Genomic DNA, 27,392 nt, shown 5'->3' with positions numbered 1-27,392 from the left:
CATTAACAATCACCTTTATATTATAACAGATAGTTGAGAACTGGGAATTGATTGACAAATCACAACTCACATTCCATCCAGAACAAATGCTGGAGGGGTTGCCTGTGAGGGCAACTGGCCTGCAAGTTCACAGTCAGTCTCTTGCTCTCATTGTCTCTGCATATAGAATTGAATTAAGTTAGACTGCCTGTATCCTTGAAGGGACTCCTCTCCACTGACAACTGGAGCTGAGTTTATCAGTTTACGTTTATTTTGTTCACATCTAAATGCAGGCCTGTGTCTTTCCAGGCTGTGTGGAATGAAGAGCATCTCAATCAGTGCCTTAGGGCTCTCATCAGAACTGAAACACGGATATAATGGCTTCTGTGCACACATCTAAAAATGTCACCTTTGCTCATAATCACTTCACTAGAAGGTTAGAAGATGACATCCTGGTACAAACTACATCTCCTTTCATGAGCCATATTTTAATTATCTAATTTCTTATGTTTGGCATAAATATTGGAGTTCCAGATTTTTTAAAGTGGGAGGCTGACATGAGAATTCTTTGAGCTCATTCAGTGTTGACCAATCTAATCTCACATTCATTACACGTACCCAGTTATACACAATGATGAAGGCCTTTTTCCTGTTTCACTGTCCCCCATCTGCACACCAGGACCCTCCAGGCTCAACGTTCCTGCCAAAGGATCAATTTAAATGGTAAGGGGATTTCTTACACTCTTTTGCATAAACCCTTCAAATGTTTACCTAAGGTGTCCAAACTGTGCACCTCAGCCCTCTAAGTCTTATAAAATCTACCCCCTTCCCTCCTCCACTTCATATACTATATACTTGCACTGTCTATATCGTGGACATTAGCCTTTGTTGTTAAAACTAGCTGACCTTCCCCCTGCTTCTGCTTGGTGAACCCCTGTCCATCCTTCAAACTTCAGCTCAAGATTCTTTAACCATTTTTGTTATGAATGCTGAGATCAGTCTTAGAGCTTCTTGCTTTGTGCCATCAGCGTAGTTTGTACCAAATTATACCAATAACCACCTATTGTACCAAGAATCAGCAATAACTGTCTTTATTTACGTATCTTTCTCTATGAGATTTTGAGTTTTTTAAGGTCAGGGACAAGTTCTTGATTAAATTTCCGACTCCTCTGTCTGGTCAGCATGAGGACTGACTGTCACATAATAGGTACTCAAGGATATTTCTTTGAGGGATTAATTAATTAATTGGGGGATTTTCCCCTAAACTAAATAAACCCAATCTTACCTGACACTCAGAAAAGTTCTATCAACTATAAATTGGTCAAAGTTACTCAGCCTGTTAATTAATTAATAAAACTCTTTCAAAGTTCAGAGGCTCAGTCTAATTTCAGTATTACCTTACATCCTTTCCAGGGAGCATGTATTTTGCAAGCAAACCACCTTGCTCATTAACTCATTTGTTTTTTTCTGGAAGAAACTGGTTTGTTTGCCCAGCAACATCTATTCTCACTTTGGTTGAAATCGGCAAAACTGCCACAGGGAAGAATTCACATTTTCCAACAATTTCTGGAAAGTGCACCAGTACCAAATGTCATCAGACTTGAGTTATACAGTACTGGGAATTAGTCTGAAAGGCTCATGTACATGAGTGCAAAGTTTAATGTCAATCTTCGTGGCGTAACAAGTAAGGCAATCGAGCGTCTCACGCAGGAGACTGGCCCTCTGGTCACTGACTACTGCACTTGGTTCAATTAGCCAAATACTTCTGGACACTTTCAGTGGTGCTAAAGTTGAGTAAGATTCTGTGGGGCTCAAACAGAGGTGGAAGATACAGTCTACTCAGAAAATCTTTCTGTCTAGATGAGGGGGCAAAAAATCAACACATAAAAAGTACTGAGTAATAACAAGGCAGAAGGGTAGTTCTATAGCATGGCTAGGGAAAATATGCTTGTCAGTTCAAAGGCACATATCATGAATAGTAAAATCCTAAACTGAGTAACACATGTTTAAGGAGAGATGGATTTTGCAAATTGCTGGCTGAGTGGCTCAGACAGGAAGAGCAGAGGATCTGGGCACATGTGGGGTCCCAGGAGTTGGGATGATGGGGGAGGATTTAGCTCAGAGAAAGGATGGTTGTCATATGAAGAAGCTGAGATGAGGGATGGGAAAGGGTGATGACACAAAGCAAGGGACAGAGCCGAATTCAGCAGGAGGGAGAAGACAACAGGAAGTCAGAAGGAGAGGAGGGCCAAATTGTCTTGTTCCGTTAACATCACCAGGTGGCAGGTGAGTCAGGAGATGTCCCTGTGCCACCATTTCTGCAGATGTGGGAGAGGGAGGAACAGATCACCAGCAGACAGACAGCCAAGGTGATGAATTGTGCTCCTAGAATTGTGGCTTGGTTACTTCCCTCTATCTGACACCTGATCTTTCTGTCCCCGTTTTTTAAAGCTGGAGAATGGCAATAATACTTGCCAGAAGTCACTATGTTCCAGGGACTCACAGGAGAAAAAAATGAAAGAATACGGGTACAAGTCCCCAGCACAGGTCCCAACACATTAGCTTCCTTTCCTCCATGCAAGGAAAACAAACATAGACAGCCAAAAAGGGAAGGCCACCACTGACTGACTATTTCTACAAGAACAGAAATACATTTCCTAATTTCTTTCATGAGCATAGAAGACAAAAGTATCTGTACAAAAAGGACAGTGTGAAAATATTTAAGGACCCATATGTAAAAGAGAGGCTTCAGTTCACACTCAAATTAATCCAAAATAGTATGCAAATTTCTTGCCTAGAGCAGGTATTTCAATCTCTTAAATGCACGGACACTTACCAAAAAGGAGGCACTCGTAGAAAATTTCCGTTTTTGCAGTTTTGAAAGGATATCAAATGTATGTAATCAGTCACAAGTGTCTTTCCCAGAAAGAACTATTTTCCAGCAAAAATCTGACTTACACACATCAGGGCGAGCACCTCACGGTAAGAGCCCTCCTTCCCTGTAACTGGGGCACTACACAGGGATCCCAGCAGCTGATTTCCTTTGGCAGCAGCATGACAACAGGTTACCACTCCATATTCTCTGCACAAAAGAAAGAAGGATGAAGCACAGCTGCTCATAAAGGCAGCCCAAAGGGAGACTGAATAGGCTGAAGCTACAGCCCGACAATGCCCAATTCGGCAAACACCTGTGAAACTGTGTTAAGCACAAGGGTTAGCAGGAACTCACAAAAAAGCAAAAGAAACTCACAGAAAACATCTTTGGAAGGTTTTGATTTAAAAGGCTGCATGGGGCTTCCCTGGTGGCGCAGTGGTTGAGAGTCTGCCTGCCAATGCAGGGGACACGGGTTCGAGCCCTGGTCTGGGAAGATTCCCACATGCCGCGGAGCAACTAGGCCCGTGAGCCACAATTACTGAGCCTGCACGTCTGGAGTCCGTGCTCCGCAACGAGAGAGGCCGCGATAGTGAGAGGCCCGCGCACCGCGATGAAGAGTGGCCCCCACTTGCCGCAGCTAGAGGAAGCCCTCGCACAGAAACGAAGACCCAACACAGCCATAAATAAATAAATAAATAAATAAATAAATAAATAAAATTAAAGCAGCCACTAAATGTGGGAGGAGGGGAAAGAATATAGGATAGACTCATGGACTGGCCACAAAGGCACCGGGTATTAGAGATTCAGTGACCCTGGATGAAATCATTCACTCCTTTAAAAAAAAAAAAAAGTAAAAGGCTGCATGACAGCTCAGTATCAAAAAAACAAACAACCCAATCCAAAAATGGGCAGAAGACCTAAATAAACATTTCTCCAAAGAAGAGATACAGATTGCCAACAAACACATGAAAGGATGCTCAACATCACTAATCATTAGAGAAATGCAAATCAAAATTACAATGAAGTATCACCTCACACTGGTCAGAATGGCCATCATCAAAAAATCTAGAAACAATAGATGCTGGAGAGGGTGTGGAGAAAAGGGAACCCTCCTGCTCTGTTGGTGGGAATGTAAATTGAAACAGCCACTATGGAGAACAGTATGGAGGTTCCTTAAAAAACTAAAAATAGAACTACCATACGACCCAGCAATCCCACTACTGGGTATATACCCTGAGAAAACCATAATTCAGAAAGAGTCATGTACCACAACGTTCACTGCAGCACTATTTACAATAGCCAGGACATGGAAGCAACCTAAGTGTCCATTGACAGATGAATGGATAAAGAAGATGTGGCACACATATACAATGGAATATTACTCAGCCATAAAAAGAAATAAATTGAGTTATTTGTAGTGAAGTGGATAAACCTAGAGTCTGTCATACAGAGTGAAGAAAGTCAGAAAGAGAAAAACAAATAAATGCCGTATGCTAATGCATATATATGGAATCTAAAAGAAAATTGGTTCTGATGAACCTAGGGACAGGACAGGAATAAAGACGCAGACATAGAGAGTGGACTTGAGGACATGGGGAGGGCGAAGGGGAAGCTGGGACAAAGTGAGAGAGTAGCATGGACATATATACACTACCAAATGTAAAACAGATAGCTAGTGGGAAGAAGCCGCATAGCAAAGGGAGATCAGCTTGGTGTTTTGTGACCACCTAGAGGGGTGGGATAGGGAGGGTGGGAGGGAGACACAAGAGGGAGGGTATATAGGGATATATGTGTAGGTATGGCTGATTCACTTTGTTATACAGCAGCAACTAACACACCATGGTAAAGCAACTATACTCCAATAAAGATGTTAAATAAATAAATAAATAAACAAACAAATAAACAAATAAATAAATAAATAAAAGACTGCATGATAAAGGTTTTAGGTGGCTTAAAACTTGCTTCTCCTTTAGGAACACATTTGGTTTGCTTTTACAAAGGAACCACAGGGCATGCGTTTTGTAAAGCTCCCTAATACACTGGCACAGTGAAACTTTACGTCAGGCTATGCAAATACGCGCTATATATACACATACACACACACACACACACACACACACACACACACACACACACACACACACATATATAAAGTATAATAGCACCAAGAATTGCTTTTTAAGTATTTTTATAGTATTACATAGTCATGAGATCATGTCAGATTTACCAATGATCACAAATGATCTGCATCTTAATTTCTAGCACCAGTTGATGGGTACCAACTGCCTGGAGTACTGTGCTCAAGACACTGAACCTACATCAAGTTCAGTGAGACAGGTGTGATTAACTATGCTTGTGCAGAGAACAGGTGAGAGAGTGGCTGCACACACAGTATACATTCAGCAGTTCTCAATTTAACTACAATTTATGAAAATCACCCCACTCCAAGAAGAATAAAAAAACAGGTAGATTTCATTTATTTACTAAAATTTTGATGCATCCTGTGCTGTAAATGATCCCAAGAATAACCAAGCAGCATGTGCAACATCTTATTTTAGAACAAAACAATCACAAAAATAAAATAACTCATCAAAAAACATATTATGTCTCAGGAGTCTCACTACACTTGTTTATGACTGTGTGTTAGAACTTACCATACCGGATCTTCTTCTCACAGGAGACTGTGAGTTCTTTGAGGCTAGGATGACATCATACTCACTTTATACCTAAGCTATCATACTGTCTATAACACAACTGGTCCTCATTTAAACTTTATTGAAGGAACCATCAAAGGAAGAAAGGATGGAAAATTCAGTGGACAATAGAATAAGAGGTGTTAGAGACTGGAAGAAATGTTGAGGCTTTTTTCTGGGATTTTGAAACTGGAGTCAAAATCCAGTAAACTGAAGCATATTTAAGACAGGTGAAGAGACAACTAAAGTATAGTGTCTCTTCTGTTTGTGTGTCTGTTTTGCTGCTACACTTGATTTTTTGGAAAGTACGATAAATCATCTTCCCCTTTAATTACAACTAGTTTATTCCAATCTAAGTTTGAAATTAGTATAGGTCTTGGAAGAACAATTAAAGTCCAAAGTCTTACTATGACAGACCCATTATATGACCTTTGCTATGACTTACGTTAAAATACTGCAGGATAAACTGTGTCATATATATTTGCACATGTTCGGTTTAATCTAGGACCTCAGAATGGTTAGTTGCATGTGAGGGAACAGAATCAGGAATCAGTGCTGCTGAGAGTGGCATCTGTGCTCCTATCAGGAATCAGTGCCATCAGAGGCAGTAATCTGTCATTTCCACTTTGTCAACAACATTAATACTGAAGTTTGTTCATTAGCTGAAAGGATGTTAGAAATAATTTTTTATGGTAAAATGAATGTTCAAGATTTTAACTGGCAGGAAATAATCATAGAGGTATGTCAAGTTGTGTGCAAAAAAGATACAGCATCTGGACTAACCAGTGCCCCCAGAGCACTGCGCTGTCAGGGGTCCTGTTGGCCCCGCATCCCTCCTTTTCACAAAGCATTGGCCACTTCACTCAGTCACAAGGCCGACTGGTCCTTTTCTCTACATTCATTCATTGACCTCTAAGCCAAACCTGATGCAAAGTGCTAATTACAGTGTCTTCATTAATAAATGTAAATTCCCAGAGGTATAGAATAGGTATATGGTAATTTCCTTGATTCCTAAAAACGTTTGTATGTTTGGAGAAACTTGACCTTAGACTTACTTTCATTATGGCATTCCACCTGATATGGATTAGTTGGCCCCCAAAAACATCTATCCATTATCAGCTAACAATATTCACCAAAGGCACGTGATACTTTCTGAACCACCGAATTGTCCTGGGTCAGTTTGCAACAATAACGGGCTCATTGTCAACATACTACAATTACTGTTATCAATGTATTTCTCTTGTCCAATAGCCTAAACACCCTTTTGGGGGCAGGATTTGTACCTTATTCAGATCCTAATATATAATAGTTTTCTAATAAAGAATTTTAGAATCAACAAATGATTAAGCATCCTGAATCACTCAGAAAGGAGCATAAATATTCACGAAAAAGTCAACCCGCTTGGTAAGCAGACTGTGACATTCCTAACAGAACATAAAACAACATTTACATTGGGATATTGACAACACCATATAAACAATGATTCTCCAACTGTCACACCATGGCTGTAGAACAAATAACAACCCCTGCTTTTGACTTACTGACACATTTTTTTACCACTGACATCTCAACCCGACTTCTTTCCTTTCACCTCCTGAACAACTATTATGATATAGCCAATCATGAAATGTCCTGGCTACTTGACAGCCCCCAATCCAGAGCTGGTTCTTACTTTCCTCCGCCTTCCTTAGAATCACAAGTCCAAATTCTATTAAAAGCTTCTTTGCACTCTTGTTACTAAAACATTTCTAAGTTCCCCTCTGGAATGTATTTTCTCTCATTTCAGGAATTCAAATAAACATAATTTATTTGAATATGGCTAGGTCTTCAGTGACCTTTGGCTGGTGGGCTTAGAATAATAGTTAATTAAATAAAAGAATAAAGGTTTCGAATCTCTTTGAATTTGTAAATTACATACAGCATATAAAACTATACTGAATATTAAGTTATTCTTGCTATAGTTATAGTTTTTAACATCCAACTTTTATCTGATTATTTTAACGTTTTCTTAGTTCACAACCTTTAGATTCCTCAACATCTTGTGACTTTTCGACCTTAATCATCCATTGTTTGGTTGTATTATCATCACTAAGCCCCACTGTGATAATTATGTACTTCATAGTGGTCTTTAACAGTTTATGCAATATATTTATCTCCTTTATTATATGATAAGCAAATTAAATGGAGGTTAACAGAGAAGAACACTGACCTTCCTTCTCATCTTGGAAATTAGCATTATAAAGGGGGAGGATACAGTTATCTATGAGTCGTCTCTAATTAGAAAGAGCAGGCTAGTGAGGGAACTCTATGAGAATTAGCCCAGGCCCAAAGCATAGAAAATTGTAACTTCAAAGCTTTGCTAATGTTTGTGATTTGTTCACATCTGTTGTATCCTAATCAGGAGTATACACTCCAGGGTTGGTCACTTGGCATGTAAAAGACCCTAAAAAGAGAAATTGACAGTAATGCAATAATAGTAGGAGACTTCAATACCCCACATCGAATAATGGAGAAAACACCCATACAATCAATAAGGAAACAGCTGATTTAAACAGCACTATTGACCAAACACACCTAATAGACATGTACAGAACTCTCCACCAACAGCAGAAAAACACGTTTCTCAAGCGCACTCAGAACAAGCTCCAGGACAGATCACATGTTAAGTCACAAAACAAGTTTTAATAAATTTAGGAAGATCAACATCATTCTAAGTATCTTTTCTGGCCACAGTGGAATGAAACTAGAAACAACTAACAGTAAGAAAACCAGAAAATTCTAAAATACATGGAAACTTAACAACATGCCCGTGAACAACCATTAAGTCAACGAGGAAATCAAAACAGAATTTTAAATATATCTTGAGATAAAAATAAAAGCAGAAAATACCAAAATTTATGGAATGCAGCCAAAGCATTACTAATGCAAAAGTTCACAGTGATAAACATTTTCATTTCATAATACATACAGTTGTCAAATCATTATGTTGTACACCTAATACAATGTTATATGTTGATTATATCTCAATTAAAAAAAAGAAAGACCTCAAATAAACAACCTAATTTTTAACCTCAAGGAAATAGAAAAGGAAAACAAAGTTAGCAGAAAGAAGAAAATAATAAAAATTAGAGCAGAAAGAAAGGAAAACAGAAAAACAAAAATAAACAAAACAAAGACTTGTTTTTCAAAAAGATAAAATTGACAAAGAGCTAGATTAACTTGGAAAACAAAGACTGAAATAAATAAAATAAAAAATGAAAGAGAACACATTGTAATGAATGCCTCAGAAATAAAAAGCATCAAAAGAGATTATTATGCTCAATTATACACCAAAAAATTAAACAAACTAGAAAAAATGGATAATTTCCTAAACATACAGCCTACTAAAACTGAATTAAGAAAGAAAAATAATGAACAGACCAATAACAAATAAGGAAACTGAATCAGTAATCAAAAACATCCCAACAAAGGGACACCCAGGACAAGATGGCTTCACTGGTGAATTCTACTTAACATTCAAAGAAATATTAATACTAATCCTTCTTAAAATCTTCAAAAATATGGAAGAGGGAATACTGCGAAACTCATTTTATGAGGTCAGCATCACCCAGATACCAAAGCCAGGTAAACACACCACAAGAAACACAAATAAACAAAACAAAACAAAAACTACAGGCCAATAAACTTGATTAACTTCAATGAAAAAAATTATCAATAAAATACTAGCAAAACCAAATTCAATAGCACATCAAAAGGAATATACACAATGACTAAATGGGCTGTATCCCCAAAATGCAAGGAAGATTTAAATCAGTCACTGTGATACACCACTTTAACAGAATGTAAGATAAAATCAACATGATCATCTCAACAGACGCAGAAAAAAAATTTAACAGAATTCAACATCCGTTCATGATAAAAGCTCTCAACAAATCAGTTATAGAATGAAATTGCCTCAACACAATAAAGGCTGTATGTAAAAAGCCCACAGCAAACGTCATAATCAACCAGGAGAAACAAAAAGCTTTTTCTCCACAATCTGGTACAAGGCAAGGATGCCCACTCTTGCTATTTCTATTCAAAACAACACTGGAAGTCCTAGCCAGAGCAATTAGATAAGAAAAATAAATAAAATCCATCCAAAGAGAAAAGTAAGTAACAGTACCTCTGCTTGCAGACGACATCATCATATATGCAGAAAAACCTAAAGACAAAAATAAAAATAAAAAAAACTGTTAGAACTCATTAAAAAATTCAGTAAATTTATAATACACAAAGTCAACAAACAAAAAGCAGTAGCTTTTCTATAAACAAACAATAAACTATCCAATAAGGAAATTAAGAATACAATCTGACTGACAACAGCAACAAAAATAATACTTAAAAAAAAAACTTAGCCAAAGAGATAAAAGACTTGTACACTAAATATGACAAAACATTGAGGAAGGAAGTTAAAGAAGACAAATAAATAGAAAGACATTCCCTGTGCATGGATTAGGAAACTTAATATTGTTAAAATGTCCATACTACATGAAGTGATCTACAAAATCAATGCATTTGCAAACAAAATCCTAATTACATTTTTTATAGACATAGAAAAAACAAACCTAAAATTCATATGGAACCACAAAAGACCTTGTGTAGCCAAACAACTTTGAGGAAGAAAAACAAAGCTGGAGCCAGACATCACTCTCTTAATTTCAAAATATATTACAAAGGTACAGTAATCAAAAGAGTATGACACTGGCAATGATTGTTTTTGGAAATGACACCCAAATTACAGGCAAAAAAAGCAAAAACAGATGAGTGGGACTGCACCAAATTAAAAGGTTTCTGTACAGTAAAGGAAACAGTCAACAGAGTGAAAAGGTAACAAATGAAAAAGGAGAAAATATCTGCAAACTGTATATCTGGGGGGTGGGGGGGCTTACTATCTAAACTGTATAAAGAACTCATACAACTCAATGGCAAGAAAACAAATAATCCAACTAAAAAAATAGGCAAAGGACCTGAGACATATCTCAAAAGAACACATTATAGATGGCCAATGGGTGTATAAAATTTTCTTAAAGTTCAACATCACTAATAGTCAGGAAAATGCAAATCAAAACCAAAATAAGATATCATCTCACACCTGTTAGAATGGCTGTCATCAAAAAGACAAGAGATAACAAATCATGGTGAGGATGTGGAGAAAAGGGAAAACTTGTACACTGTTGCTGGGAATATAAGCTGGTGAAGCCCTTATGGAAAACAGTATAAACTTTTCTCAAAAGTATTAAAAATAAAACTACCATATGATCCAGCAATATCGCTTCTGGGGATAGGCCCAAAAGAAATGAAATCAGTATCTCTAAAAGGTATCATCACTCCCATGTTCATTGTACCATTACTCACAGTAACTAAAATATGGAAATAATGTCCACTGACAGATACACAATGGACTACTACTCAGCTTGAAAAAAGAAAGAAAATCATGCCACTTGTGACAACATTGATGACCCCAGTGAACATTATGTTAAGTAACATCAACCAGGCACAGAGAGACAAATACAGCATGAACTCACTTATATGTGGAATCTAAAAAAGTTTAACTGATAGAAGCTGAGAGTAGAATCATAGTTGCCAGAAGCTGGGGGTTAGAAGATGGGGAGATGTTAATCAAAGGCTACAAAGTTCCAGTTATATGGGATGAATAAGTCCTGGAGATCTAACCTGCAGAATGGTTATTATAGTTAAGAGTATTATATTGCATACTTGAAATTTGCTAAGAAACTGGATCTTAAATACGCTTACTACAAAATAAAACTATGTGAGGGGATGGAAGTGTTAATTAGCTTGACTGTGGTAATTATTTCACAATATATATACACATAACCAAATAACATGTTGTAACTTTAAATACATACAATTTTTATTTGACCAAAAAAAAAAAAAAAATTTAAAGACCCTTAAAGGAGTCTCCATTCCAATGGCACTACTAATGTTACATTACTTCCATATGTATAAAAGAGGATCGATTAGCAAAAATATATTAGAAATTATTTTTCTGTTGGGGAAATAATGTTCACAGATGTGTCGATTGCTTAAAAACATACCCAGTTATTGTCTTATAGAATAAAATATGTGAACAGAAGGTACTTTAGAGATCATCTGGTCCAAAACCTTATATTACAGAAAAGAATTTGAAGCAAGAAGAAAATAAATAGCTCATGTCAATGTCAAACCAATTAAAAGTAAAACCAGGACTACGCAGGGTACTAACTGACAAGACATGTTTTGGATTTAGTTAGACTTGGGTTAATATTGCATTTTGGCCACTCAAGGTTTGTGCCAAGTTACTTAAATTTACGGTGCTTCAGTTTTCTCAAGTGTAAAACATAAATAATGATACTAACGTATTTGGGATGTTGTAAGGATAAAATATAATTTAAAAGCATTTAATGTTATGCTATTGTTTTTGAAATATCCTAACAAGCTAAGAAATTGAATTAATTAAATAAAAACTTAGTTTTATATTTTATTTCAATCAAACATCAAATACAATGAATCAATTTAGATTCAGCAAATTTTGAGTAAGAAAGATGTGAAATAAAAAGGGCTTTATAATTTATGTCTATAAATTTTTATTTTATGTTTTTAATAATTCATGTAAATTTATTATGAAGAAATTGAATTTCAGAGCTAATAAGTTGTTTGTCCCAGTCTTAGAGCTAATAACTGGAGGGAAAGGAATAAAGACGCAGACGTAGAGAATGGACTTGAGGACACAGGGAGGGGGAAGGGTAAGCTGGGACAAAGTGAGAGAGTGGCATGGACATATATACACTACCAAATGTAAAATAGACAGCTAGTGGGAAGCAGCCGCATAGCACAGGGAGATCAGCTCGGTGCTTTGTGACCACCTAGGGGGTGGGATAGGGGGGGTGGGATAGGGAGGGTGGGAGGGAGACGCAAGAGGGAGGGGATATGGGGATATATGTATATGTATAGCTGATCCACTTTGTTATAAAGCAGAAACTAACACACCATTGTAAAGCAATTATAGTTAGTAAAGACGTTAAAAAAGAAAAAAAAAAAAAGCTAATAACTGGAGGAACAGGCAGTGATCCTAAGTCTTTCCAGACTCTCAAGTGTTACATAATATATTATATAGCCTCTGTATTAGAATAAAGACAGGCAAAAGGCACCATGGTGATCACAGATACACAGCTGTTATTTAAACAAAGAAAGAGCACCAGAAAGCCATGATTTTAGAGCTAACACATTTCACATTCTGCTTTGGATGTACTACAGACATCTATACCCTGGCTCTCCAAAACAACAGTGACCAAAGATAAAAAGAAAATTCACTTCTTCCACACTACATAATACTTATTATACATTGCCTAAGGAGATTCACTTTTTTCCTATATAAATAATAAAACTGTCAAAGAATCTTAAAAAATCATAAAGGCCACTGGTTTTGAAGTATAAATACTGACTTTTATACTAAACATGAAAGCAAATATGACTGAATCATTAATCTGAAAAACATTTCAAAAGAACATTTAATCTATCGCCTGCCTCAAGAAAGAACTTCACCGAAACTATTTCTGTGAGATGTTAAATACCTCCAGAGAAATACTAACTTCCCAAATATTTCAGAATTTTATTGAACCTATAAAAGACTACACAAAAGGGGCTTCCCTGGTGGCACAGTGGTTGAGAGTCTGCCTGCCAATGCAGGGGACACAGGTTCGAGCCCTGGTCTGGGAAGATCCCACATGCTGCGGACCAACTGGGCCCGTGAGCCACAACTACTGAGCCTGCGCGTCTGGAGCCTGTGCTCCGCAACAAGAGAGGCCGCGACAGTGAGAGGCCCGCGCACCGCGATGAAGAGTGGCCCCCGCTTGCCGCAACTAGAGAAAGCCCTCGCACAGAAACGAAGACCCAACACAGCCATAAATCAATAAATAAATTTAAAAAAAATCCTTCCCTCTACTTTAACAAAAAAAAAAAAAAAAGGATTACACAAAATATATTTTATATGAATCCTAGTCTGCCAACACAAGTGTATAGGAATGTGAACCTTTTTTTCTATAATTTAATCTTTATGTCCAGCCCAAACCTATTGCTATCAGTTACTTTTCCCAGAATTGTGAACTGATTAGAGCAAGGCATTTGGGTTTGGGGGTGGGATCTGAACCCCGGCCACCAGTCTGAACAGGAATTGGCTAAGGTGCTAATGTTACTGGGTGGCATGACATTTTTGTTTCCATGGTTCTCTGTGTTTTCACTCAGCTACTTCACTCTCTGATCCTGTCAGAACAGAAACAGCACAGTCATCTTCTATCTGGGGTCTTGTCTCTTCTCAGCCACCAGAGCAGAAAGTGAGTCTCTCTTCAGTAGGCGTGACTGCATCAGACAATATTACCAAGATTGAATCTGTTTCCTTTAACATCTCAGATAAGCTTTTCTCTAATTTGGGTTAATCCATAGGCAGATGCTTTCTCGATTATCTTCACTGAACTTATCATGGTGGAGAGAAAAATTCTCTAGTTTTTCTTCTGCCAGCTTTACTGGGGTATAATTGTCAAATAAAAATTATACATATTTACATTGTACAACGTTTTGATATATGTATACACTGTGAAATTATTACCACAATCAAGCTAATTAACATATCCATCACCTCACATGGTGATATTTTTTTTTTGTGATAGAACATTTAAGATCTACTGTCACAGCAAATTTAAGGTGTGCAATATAGTATTATTAACTGTAGTCCCCATTCTATACACTAAATCTCCAGAACTTACCCAACCTACATAACTGAAAAGATGAGAGTGAAATACAGACAAAAAAATAGAAAACATCAATGAAACTAAGAGCTGGTTCTTTGAAAAGATAAACAAAATTAAATTGATTAACCTTTAGCTAGACTCACTGAGAGAGAGAGAGAACCCAAATACGAATAAATAAAATCATAAATGAGTTAAAACAACAGAAATACAAAGAATCTTAAGAGATTACTAAGAATAATTATATGCCAAAAAATTAAAAAACCTAGAAGAAATGGATAAATTCCTAGAAACATATAATCTTCAATGCTGAATCAGGAAGAAATAGAAAATCTGAAGAGACTGATTAGTAGTTATGAAATACACTTGGTAATCAAAAATCTTCCAATGAACAAAAGTCCAACACCAGACAGCTTCACAGGTGAATTCCACCAAATATTTAAAGAAGAGTTAATACCTAGTCTCTCAAACTGTTCCATAAATTTGAAGAGAAAGTAACACTTATGAACTCATTTCACAAGGCCAGCATTACCTTGATACCAAAACTAGATAAAGAAATAGAAGAAATAAAATTACAGGCAATATCCTTGATGAATGCAAAATTCTCAACAAAATATTAGCAAACTGAATTCAACAACACATTAAAAGGATCATACTTCATGATCAAGTGGGATTTATTCCAGTGATGCAAGGATGATTCAATATCTGTAAATAATTCAACATGATACACCATGAAACACCATATGAACAAAACAAGGGATAAAATCCTATGATCATCTTGATAGATGCAGAAAAAACATGACAAAATTCAACATCCATTTATGATAAAAACTCTCAACAAAATGGGTACAGAGAGAACAAACCTCAACATAATAAAGGCCAAGTATGATAAACCCACAGCTAGCATCATATTCAATGGTGAAAATCTGAAAGTTTTTCCTCTAAGTTTGGGAACAAACAAGGATGCCCATTATTGCCAGACCTGAAACCATAAAATTCCAAGAAGCAAACACAGGCAGTACACTCTTTGACATAATTCTTAGTAATATTTTTTTTGGATCTATCTCCTCAAACAAGGGCACCAAAAGCAAATATAAACAAACAGGACTACATCAAAATAATCTAAAAAATTTTTTGCACAGAGAAGAAAACCATCAACAAAACAAAGAACAGGCAACCTACAAATGGTAGAATATGTTAGCAAATGATATATTCAACAAGTTAATATGCAAAGTATATAAAGCACTTACACTACTCAATATCGAAACAACAAATAATCTGATATAAAAATGGGCAGAGGACTCAAACATTTTTACAAGGAAGATACAGATGGCCAACAGACATAAAAGATGCTCAACATCACTAATCATTGGGGAAATGCAAACCACAAAAACAATGAGATAACACCTCACACTTGTCAGAATGGCCATCATCAAGAGGACAGGAAATAACTATTGGCAAGGATCTGGAGAAAAGGTTCACTGTTTGTGAGAAGCTAAATCGGTGCAGCCACTGTGGAAATCAGTATGGAGGTTCTTCAAAAAATTAAAAATTTACCAACCATATGATTCAGCAATTCCACTTCTGGTTATTTATCTGAAGAAAATAAAAACACTAACTTGAAAAGATATACACACCCCTATGTTCATTGCAGCAGTTTTTTACAATAGCCAAGATACGGAAGCAACCTAAGTGTCCACGTAGAGATTAAAAAACCTGTGGTATACGTGTATAATAAAATATCACTCAGTCTTAAAAAGAATAAAATCTTGCTATTTGCAACAACATGGATGGAAATGGAGGGTATTATGCTAAGTGAAATAAGTCAGAGAAGGACACCGTACGATTTCAATTATACATGGAATCTAAGAAAACAAAACAAACAAACAAACAAAACAATACAGAAGCAGACTCATAGATATAGAGACTAAATTGATGGTCGCCAGACAGGAGGAAGAAGCAGGGGTTGAGTTAAATAGGTGAAGGGGATTAAATGGTACAAACTTCCAGTATAAAAAAATAATAATAAATAAGTCACAAGGATGTAACGTACAGCATAGGGAATGTAGTCAATACTATTGCAATAACTTTTATGGTACAGATGGTTACTAGATTTATCATGGTAATCAGTTTGTAAGGTATATAAATGTCAAATCACTATATTGTACACCTGAAACTAATATAATATTGTATGTCAACTGTACATCAATTAAAAAAAAAACACTATGCAATGCCTCTATTTTATAATAGAAATACTTTCACTTCATGAATGGTGTTATTGCTTTCTTTATGTGTCTGTCTCTGCCTTTCTTTCTCTCTTTCAATCAGTCTCTCCCTGCCTCTCTATGTCTTTTCTCTCTCAATCTCTCTCTCCATAACACTGACATACACATTCACAGCCAAAGAGAATCATGCAATTATTTAAAATGAAGTGATTGTCTTCTAATTGTGAATTATTTTTCAGTCTGAATAATGTCAAATTGGTCAACACTGCTCAACCTGTATATTTGTTTAGATATGAGCAAAAACAGAGGTGAGACAAAATTAAAATTCCTTATTTCACATTTGGTTGCAGACTTACAGGACAATATTATGTTTTAGAAATAACTTCTTTATAATTGATGTCAGATGCAAGAATGGATTCACAAAAGGCAAAATAAAATAAAGCAATTCTTTTCAATGTGATTTATTTTTGTTCCTGTTGCTGTAAAAAGAATAAATGTTACTTAGCCAATAGTTCAGCAAGTACCCTGGGGTATATACTTAATGAAGTAAATCTCACTTAAGGCTTTGGCCTAGAAAAATGGGGCAAACATTATGTCCTTTCAGAAAAACTCATCAACTGCTTTGTCAACCTCTTCTCTAAAGTATCCACATGCTAAATGACTGAAACTTAAAGGTGAAAATAAATTGTTCCAGCAGAAAAATCCCTTATAAGAATGTGCAATTGTCTTCAAATAATCTCAAAAATTTGTTAACAAAGAAATAAAAAGAGACTTAAATATTTATGTACAACTGTGTTTCTAACTTTTGGAAATTTTTCTGAAACAAATATTAGAAATGAGTAGACTAAGAATAAACTATAAATATATTTTTAGTAGCACTGTATATTTTTTATACAAACAATATGTCTAGTTCTAGGTACCTGCTAACATAAGTTAGATCTCATCCAAATAATGAAATATATTAATTCAATGAAAAATATGGTTTATAAATATTTATTGGACTAAAAGAAGTTTGTATTATCTTGTTATATGTACAATGTTTAAATGTACTAGTTATGAACTTGAAGCCAATTTTGTCATAAGAAATATTTGTCTGAGTGCATGTTTGTATGCATAGGAAAAAGCATTATGCACCAAATTATTAACAACAATTTTCCCTAGATGGATGTACTAGAAGCTATTTTTCTTTATTAAGTATTCTTTATTTCTTCCCTCATGTTTGAGGTATAATAAAAGTTAATGGAGTCACAGACTAAGTTTGGCCTTATAATAAAATACCATTAGCACCCCCTCAAAGTCTTATTTTGAAGGCACAAAACCCTACCGAAATACAAAATGTTCTTTGCATAAACTGGGTGTTGGTGCTTAAAATCATATCATTGACTTTTCATTCTTTTGAGCATTTAAAATCCCCCATTAACCCTCAGGAGTGTAAAGCTACTAACGAAGTAAAATTTAAAATGGGTCTATAGGAATTAGGGTCTCAGGAAATAGACAAGATGTATAGAAATGAGATAGAGAAAAAGACAAACTTCATTTTTTCCCATTTTTTTCTTAGGCCTTGCAATGACAAAAATCACTGCTAAAATTTACCTAGTGTCTATTTGTCAGAGAGCATCATAAAATAGGCATGATATCCATACAGATAACGTTTCAACTCAATTTAAAAATGAATAATTTATATTTCTAAGCAAAGTTTAGAAGTGCTTTTCAATTGGAAGCTTCAATATAAAGCTATGATTCTCAAAGATTTAAAAGGTGAATAAGACACTTCACTATGCAAATATCAAAACAATCAACTTTTTTTTCTTTGTTGACACAGTGAGATTGAAAGAGAGATTTTCTTTTTCTCCCTCTTTTTTTTTTTTTTTTTTTACAATTTATTTAAACTAAAAACAAAAAAAAATTCACCCATTTGTCCAATTCCCCACCCCTTGCCTCTGGCAACCACCAATCTGTTCCTGTTCTCTGTATCTATGAGTTTGTATCTATATTATAAACATATATTAAAAATGTATTTTTAGATTCCATATATAGAATAGATCATCCAGCATTTGTCTTTCTCTGACTCGTTTCACTTACCATAAGGCCAATGAATGGACTTTTACCAAAAGTCCATCCATGTTGTCACAAATGACATAATTTCATTCCAAATAAATAATGAAATGGCTGAATAACATTCCACTGTGTGTGTGTGTACTTGTGTGTGTGTGTGTGTGTGTGTGTGTGTGTGTGTGTGTGTATAATTCAATTTATTTATCCATTCATCCACTGATGAACACTTAGACTGTTTCCATATCTTGGGTAATGTACATAATGCTGAAATGAACTCAGGAGTGCATATATCTTTTCAAGTTAGTGTTTTTGTTTTCTTTGAATAAATACCCAGAAGTGGAACTGCTGGATCGTATGGCAGTTCTATTTTAAATTTTTGAGGAATCTCCATACTGATTTCCATAGTGGCAGCACCAATTTACCTTCCCAGCTCTTGCACAACCGTTCCTTTTTCTCCAAATCCTCACCAACACTTGTTATTTCTAGTCTTTTTGATAATAGCCAGTCTAACAGGTGTGAGGTGATAGCTCATTGTGGTTTTGATTTTATTTTCCTGATGTTTAATGATGTAGAGAATCTTTCATGTACCTATTGGCCACCTGTATGTCTTCTTTGAAAAAATGTCTATTTAGATCTTCTCCCCATTTATTAATTTAAACTTTAAAGTTTTATAACTTTAATATATTTTGGATACTAACCTCTTATCAGATAAATGGTTTGAAAATATTTTCTCCCATTCACTAGGTTGCCTTTTCATTCTGTGGACAGTTTCCTTTGCTGTGCAGAAGTTTTTGGGTTTTGTGTGTGTTTTGTTTGTTTTGTTTTTGTTTTTAGTTTGATATAGCCCACTTGTTTATTTTTGCTTTTGTTGCTTTTGCTTCTGGTATCAGATTCAAAAAGTCATCTCGAAGACCTATGTCAAGGAGTTTACTGCCTATGTTTTCTCCTAGGAGTTTTATGGCTTCTGGTCTTATGTTCAAGTCTTTAATTCATTTTTAGTTAATCTTTGTGTGTAGTGTAAGGTAGTAGTCCAGTTTTATTCTTTTGATTGTGGCTGTCCAGTTTTCCCAACACTATTTAAGAGACTGTCTTTTCCTAATTGTATATTCTTACCTACTTTGTCATAAATTAGCTAAGGATGAATGAGTGTATTTTTTTTCTGGGCTCTCTGTTCTGTCCCATTGATCTATGTGTCTGCTTTTATGCCAACACCACACTGTTTTAAGTACTATAGCTTTGTAATATAGCTTGAAATCAGGGAGCATGATACCTCCAGCTTTGTGAGAGGACATTTTCTTATTGCAATATAAGTGCATGTGTTCATCAAGGAAGGTCTATGAGACACTGATTTTCAAAACATCAATCCTTATACCTTTCAAAAATATATATAAATTTTTCATTAAAATCAATTTATATTATCTAGAAATGCATTTGCTATTATTGACATTTTAAAGTATTTCTTGTGTGGAGGGACCACATTTGAAGACTGTATTGAAATATTTATCGTGAAGTAAACTATTTATTTTTATGTATTTTATTTTCCCAATCATTTCCATGCAGTTAACTAGGTTTTACCATTCAGCTTCAAAAAGTTGTTCAGGTTGACTGCCTCTACACTGCTATCTATATCTGCTATATCTATATATCATATCTAGATATGGGCAGAGATAGTTATTTCTGTCAGAAAATGACAAAATTGGAAATAAAACCAAGTCTGAAATATAAAAAAAAATAGGTTTTGAGTTCCCACAGTGTCTCATTTACAGGAAAGAAATATATTTAGTGAACTGGAATGTCTAAGCTAAAGTGAATTTATAAGGTTACATGTCTGACAACTTATGCTATATACAATAGACTCAGCAACAAAATAAATTTTCCATTTATTGTCAATAACTACATGTCCAATTTAAATGTAACATGTTAAACTGAATACCTACATGTCCATTTGCAGATCTAATACCTCAGCTTGATATTTTAAGATAATTCCCTTTGGAATAAAATTTCATATGTTCAGTAATGTGTACAAAATATAAATTAATAAATGCAGCATTAGAATTGCTTGCCTACTATTCTAAGTAGCTCCAGAAAGAAATAAAGGAAGAAATAAAGGAATGAAGAAAGAAAAAAAGGATGAAAGGAAGGGGAAGAAGTTAGGACCTCTAAATATCATGCTATTTAAGAAAATGTTTAATTTAAATGACTGAAGTATCATGGATTAATATAAGACACTGGACAGTCAATTGGTTAAAAAAGTTGGAGAAAATGAATAAGAATTCTGATGGAAAATGTTAGTAAATTCCATTTATTTAAAAGCTTTAATTTATATAACTCTTCGGATTGAAATATATTGAAAGTGTCCACTAGTTAGAAAGATTGTCTCTTTGAGCAAACTCTAGTTAGGCTCTCCTGAACTTTCTTTTTCATCTAGCCCTCAACTGTTGGACTTTTGTGTTTATCTCTTCATTGTCCAAATCTAGCAAGAATTCTGTCAAGTTGGTTTAGTCAGAATCCTCCATCCTCAATATCTGACCCTTGATATCTGATCAGGTCCCTTATGCTCCAACCTTTCCCAGGTGATGTCTGATCACCCCAGACTGCCTACAGCAAAGATCCCGTTAGGTGAGTTTAGCCAGAGTTCTTCCTTACTCCTGATGTTTCCTCTTAGTAATTTTCCATCCAGGGCCCCCACCCCCGTTCATTGGTTATAAATTCCCACTTTTCCTTGTTGTGTTTGGAATTGAGTTCAATCTCTCTCTCGCACTACAAATTGCAGCGGTCTCTACACCTATGGTGATGGTCCTGAATAAAGTCTGCTTTACCCTTCATTAACAAGTACCAGAATGAATACTTTCTTCTTTAACAGTTTAGGTGCCATGACTTGGATTGGATCAGATTCATCATTGAATCCCTGAATCTGTCATCCAGCACACTCATTGTGTGCCTTTGCAGCCTATGTCTTCATTCCACAAACTGATCAGGTATCCACTGGTGAACCTGACTCCGGAGCCTTTGATGTGTACAAATGTCCACTGATGCTGGTAAGGACAGATTTTAATTCTTAAGATCTGAGGATACTCTAGAAGCTGGGATAGAGTCCCAGACAAACAGAGGCTGGTTTGAGTCCTAAGTTTCTCTGTTTCTAACAATCTTGGTTAGAGTTCTAGAGAAGTAGCTGTTTGTAAAAATCTAGGTAAGTGTCCCAGGTTTCTTTGTTTGAAAGGTACCTGATGGGCTGAAAGTCTTTCTGCTTGGTCATCTGCCTCAAGTGGAGATTCTTCTCTGACTCGCGGACTGGAAATTCTTCCTGGCTCCTTGTTTTGAGCGGGGATCCACTCCCCAATTGCTGGGCTGCGAAAATTCTCCTGGCTTTTTATGAGCCCTCTTTGTTCTTTCTCTGGTCCTACTCCTGCAACTGGAACTTCTCAGTCAACTGAAATCCCTTTCTCCAACCCCTGCTGACTACATGCTCCACCAACTCTGTCCACCTCTTTCTTGCTGGCATGATTTTACTAAGGATAGTTGGAAACCTCAATAGCCTCTTTGGGAAACAAGATCTCAACAAACTGACCCTCTAAGACCTCTCCCTTCCCAGCACCTCCACCCCTCCTTCCTCATTTTACCACCTTCAACCTTCCCTCCAGTTCCCTTGAATCTTTGATGTGCCCCCATCAAACTCCTACCCTCTCCACATCCTCTCCTCACTCCTGCCAGGCCCTGCCCTTCCCACTCTAACAACTCAGTTCCCTACAGTCACCGAAACTTTAGGCCCCCTCCCCCATCAGGGCTCTCAAAGGACTCAGGGCCTTTGCAAACCAACTACCTGAGGCTAAAAAGAAAAAAGGCTAATTAGAAAAGCCTTAATACTGTATCCACTCAGATGGCTTGGGAGACATTCAGATGCCACTCTGTTTCCTTAGTCACACATTTAAAATGTAGTCCACAACCTCCATAAGATTTCACATCAGGACAAAAGAAAATCTCACAAGTCTTTCCCACAGATTGGTTAAAAACCTTTAGTCCTTACTGAGCAAGTAACCTCAGCTTGTCCCATTTTTGCCAGAAACAAAAAACAATTCAGATAAAAATATAAAGTGGAGATAAACCAGTGAGTTTTGTATTACTGTGGAGACTGGTTTATGGCTAAAATTTTAGAATAGAAAACTGTAAGATGTCTATTTGCATCTATTTGTATGTTTATGCAAGTAAGTTATGATATGTGATCTTCTTCCACCTCTGCATGGTATTACCAAATTAATTTATAAAATTCTTTAAAGAAGTTCTATTCAAATTGGCATAGAGATAAATGAGCAATTATACAAATTAATATCCTTAAACCGCTCAGAAAAAATAGGAACCAAACCAAATGTCGTGGATTTTTTTTTGAAGTTCATGAGACTTGGGTAAATCTTTGATAAATAAGATTGTTTTAATATTTTCAGTTTAATAAAAACAGCTGTGTCTTCTGAGTTATCAGCATTAAGTAAAAGAAGAGTATAGGTTTTTATTATACTTGGGTTTACTAATCAAATAAAGTTAACATAATTAATAGGGAAATAACAAGATAATAATTAGCTTTGTTTGATGTTGTAGTATGTCTGCTTAAAAACAGTTTTCAATAGATAAAGAAGACATGGCACATATATACAATGGAATATTACTCAGCCATAAAAAGAAATGAAACTGAGTTATTTGTAGTGAGGTGGATGGACCTAGAGTCTGTCATACAGAGTGAAGTCAGTAAGAAAGAGAAAAACAAATACTGTATGCTAATACATATATATGGAATCTAAAATAAAAAAAATGGTTCTGAAGAACCTCGGGGCAGGACAGGAATGGAATAAAGACACAGACGTAGAGAATGGACTTGAGGACACGTGGAGGGGGAAGTGTAAGCTGGGATGAAGTTAGAGAGTGGCGTGGACATATATACACTACCAAATGTAAAATAGGTAGTTAGTGGGAAGCAGCCGCATAGCACAGGGAGATCAGCTCGGTGCTTTGTGACCACCTAGAGGGGTGCGATAGGGAGGGTGGGAGGGAGACGCAAGAGGGAGGGGATATGGGGATATATGTATACGTATAGCTGATTCACTTTGTTATACAGCAGAAACTAACACAACAATGTAAAGCAATTATACTCTGATAAAAGTGTTTAAAAAAGAAAAAGAGCTATCAAATTAAAATAACAAAAACAAAGATTCAACCCCCCCCAAAAAAAAACAGTTTTCACAATCTTTTTGGTATCTTGCAAACTAAAGTTTTGCTAGATTAAGCTAAGTAACAGAAATTTATTACATATCTAAATCATTCTTAAAGAGATAAAAATCCTCTAGAATAATATAAAGATAAAATACTGAAATATTCATTAATGAGTATAAGTTTAAATATATACATTTTGCATCTTGTTTTTATGCAGTACAGAGCACTTAAACATATTTTGGTCTGTGAATGAACATCAGAAATTGCACTATGAGGAAATAGCAAATATCTATACGAAATGTGAGGTGATATAGCTGAAAAATTTGCTAGTCTGTTCATATAAAATCTTGGTATGTGACAAACAATTCACAATTATTTTTCCACTTCCTAGTTTTATTTGTAAAAGAAAGGTAACTAGTGGTTGGAAATTATAATCAATATATGTAAATGAAACTATTAGAAATCATAAAAATGAAGAGAAACAACTTTGCATGAAACTATGCAAGGTATATAGGATGTGTTTTTAACAAGCAAAAAAACGAGAGTAACTTTATTCTAAGGTAGAATGGCTGATTGCTTTTGAATTAGAAAGAGGAAAAGGTGGGGGGAAAAGCCTAAATGGATATAAAAAAAAATTTGTAAAAGTTTTACACAAAAGAGATCTTATCTAATGTACTCAAGTTGGCTAAGATTTGAATGGATTAATTTATAAGTTTTTAGAAATGAGACAATGTCAAGTATGTACTGCTTGAAAAGTAGAAAAACAAAGTTTTAGTGGATTATTGGTCTGCTCTTAATAAGAGGTTGTAAAGGTCTTTCTTTATCTTTTGAGTAATCTACCTAGGAAACCATGATTCTGTGGCTTATCAGAACAGTTCCCTGTGCTTTCTGTTAACCTGTATCATGTTCTGGATTATTTAAGAGAGCATAAGTATTGTTGCATAGTAGTCTGTAAACCTCTTTAATCAAGTGTTCAAAACTTTTATATTTTTGACAATTCTGCCTTCCCCAAATCAAATCCTAAATAAAATCTTCTTGTTCTCAAACTGACTTTGAGATTTACCAGAGGGCTTCTTGAAAATCTTAAAGGATTTGTTCTTTCACCTTGTAAATCTCTTTTTTACAGTGTTAACACTAATTAGGTTTATTTGGTAAACTGCATGAAAAGAGTTGTCATAAGAAGAGATACTTAACCTTCCCTGTGTTTACGTTGGTAAATGTTATTAATGTAAGTCTTTGCTTGGCTTCCTCTGGGGATATATGTATATGTATAGCTGATTCACTTTGTTATAAAGCAGAAACTAACACACCACTGTAAAGCAATTATACTCCAATAAAGATGTTTAAAAAAATAAAATAAAAGTCTGATCTGAGATTCCATGTGAAAAGGTCCAGCAAACAAACTTAAAAAGGCCTGTGTGGTCTATTACCATTACTGCTGCACTTACATAAATAATTAGGCCAAACCTAATGACCAGATTTATTTTCTAACAAGGGTAGCCTTACTTTGGTTATTCTTGTTCAAAAGGAAGGTGAATGTAGAGAGAATTTTATGTTTCAGTGGAAACCTACAGCACACCCTTACGGGTTCTCAACCTTCTAGTTTCCTCAAATGTCCTCAACTCTCAACTCTCCAAACTAATGTTTTCAATTTTTATCTGACCCTCCTGGCTCGGACTCACTGAGAGCTAAGACTTCCCTTTTCCCAAAGTCCTGTAAGTTGGAGCTGGGAAACTTGAAATAAACTTCAAAGAAATTGCCAACTTAAAAAAATGCACAATGTGAGAATTGTGAGCTAAGTTTTATTTGGGGAAAAATGAGGACTGTAGCCCAGGAGACAGCATCTCAGAGAGCTCTGAGAAACTGCTCCAAAGAGGTAGGGGGGAAGGTCAGTATATATGTGATTTTGGTGAAGAGGGAGTACATGCAATAAAAAACATATTTTTGTAAGGTTTCTGCTAGTCTCATGAAGGTTACTGCTAGTCACGAGGAGCAGATGTCACCGTGAAGAATTTTAGCGCTTTTCTAGATATGAGGAGATACAGGAATTAGGCTCATAAAATAGTCTCCTGAAAATATCTAACTATCTGAAGAACTGTTCTGTCCTTTTTTTCCCCAGATCACAAGTGCCTCATTCCTGATCTCCACCGTGAACTCCTTTCAGGGGGTGTTGAAGGTTAGCAGCTGCAGCAGCTCATAATTTGATCCTTGTAGAGGTAGATGACAAGTGCCAATGGCAAGTGCCAATTTGTAGTTGACAAAATCACCACAACAGATTATGTACGGACAACCTTCGACCTTGCAGCTGTGTCAGCCACTCAAAACGTTTTCCTGAAACAACTGATGCCATCATCAGAGACATTCACTGTAAACCAGGAAATCTGTCAGCCTGGCACTGCCATCCTCATTCCATCATCTAAAGTATGCTTCAAGCACAAGTCTAGAAAGCTTCTTGACTGGCTGCTCTCTGGCAAAAATTATTCCAACTATTAACCTTTGTTTTTCTTTCATTTTAGTAAGACTCCCCTCATTAAATACTTGACTGCTTGTACCATACAGCACATATCCTCTACTACCCAGTCCCAACAAAATGTTCAGCTGGTCCTTAGTGAACAGAAGGTGACCTAACAAGAAAATGGACTTATGTGTCTATTCTTTCCTTGAGCAAGAAGGTTGACTGACAAGAAAATCTCTCCTTGACCAAACTCTAGTTGGGCTCTCCTGAGCTTTCAACTAGAACTTGACTATTGAACACCTGTGTTTGTCTCTTCACTGTCCAATTTTAATCAATTTAGGTTTATACAGAAGCATCCACCTTTCAGGTGGCATCAGATTACCCTGGCCAGCCTTCAGCAAGAATCCTGTTAGGTCAGTTGAGCCAGAATTCCCCCGTGCCCCTAAGTTTTCCTCTTAGTAGTGTTACGCCCACTGACTCCCATCCTGGTCCCTGGCTATAAATTGCTACTTTTCTTTGTTGTATTCAGTTGAGCCCAATCTCGTTCCCCTACTACAAAACCCATTTGCAGTGGTCTGTACACCTACAGCAATGGTCCTGGATAAAGTCTGTTGTACCCTTCTTTAATAAGTGAGTATTTTTTCTTTAACATTATTATGCAAAGGAATAAGCAGAGAGATTATAATTTCAAAAGCATACTGTTTAGAGCTGTAATTTCTTAAAATGGCCATACTACCCAAAGCAATCTACAGATTTAATACAATCCCTATCAAAATATCCATGACATTTTTCACAGAACTAGAACAAATAATCCTAAAATTTATATGGAACGATAAAAGACCCAGAATTGCCAAAGCAATTCTGAGGAAAAAGAACAAAACTGGAGGCCTAACCCTCCCAGACTTCAAATAATACTACAGAACTTCAGTAATCAAAACAGTGTGGTATTAGCACAAAAACAGACAAATGAATCAATGGAACACAATAGAGCCCAGAAATAAACCCACACACCTACAGTCAATCTTCGACAAAGGAGGCAAGAATATACAACGGAGAAAAGACAGTCTCTTCAGCAAGCAGTGTTGCGGAAGCTGGACAGCCACATGTAAATCAATGAAGTTAGAACAC

At 36.0% G+C, this 27,392-nt stretch overlaps 1 protein-coding gene across 2 annotated transcripts in view; it reads right to left on the bottom strand.

The window, feature by feature from the left end:
- Positions 1-27,392, bottom strand: part of GALNTL6 (polypeptide N-acetylgalactosaminyltransferase like 6) — a gene marked incomplete at its 3' end in the record, with an annotated part of 1,719,480 nt that overhangs the window by 1,610,946 nt on the left and 81,142 nt on the right. The window contains exon 2 of one of the 2 annotated variants that reach the window (XM_082402133.1): positions 9,713-9,751. In XM_082402133.1, the coding sequence (XP_082258259.1) occupies positions 9,713-9,737 (25 nt within the window). In that variant the 5' untranslated portion in view covers positions 9,738-9,751. Of the gene's footprint in view, positions 1-9,712; positions 12,454-27,392 lie in introns of those variants that run through there. The other variant, XM_082402132.1, reaches the window with a different exon arrangement.

Source organism: Balaenoptera borealis (genome assembly GCF_965194805.1).
Source record: "Balaenoptera borealis genome assembly, chromosome: 8".
Lineage (NCBI taxonomy): Eukaryota > Metazoa > Chordata > Mammalia > Artiodactyla > Balaenopteridae > Balaenoptera > Balaenoptera borealis.
This window is presented reverse-complemented; position numbering and strand designations above follow the sequence as displayed.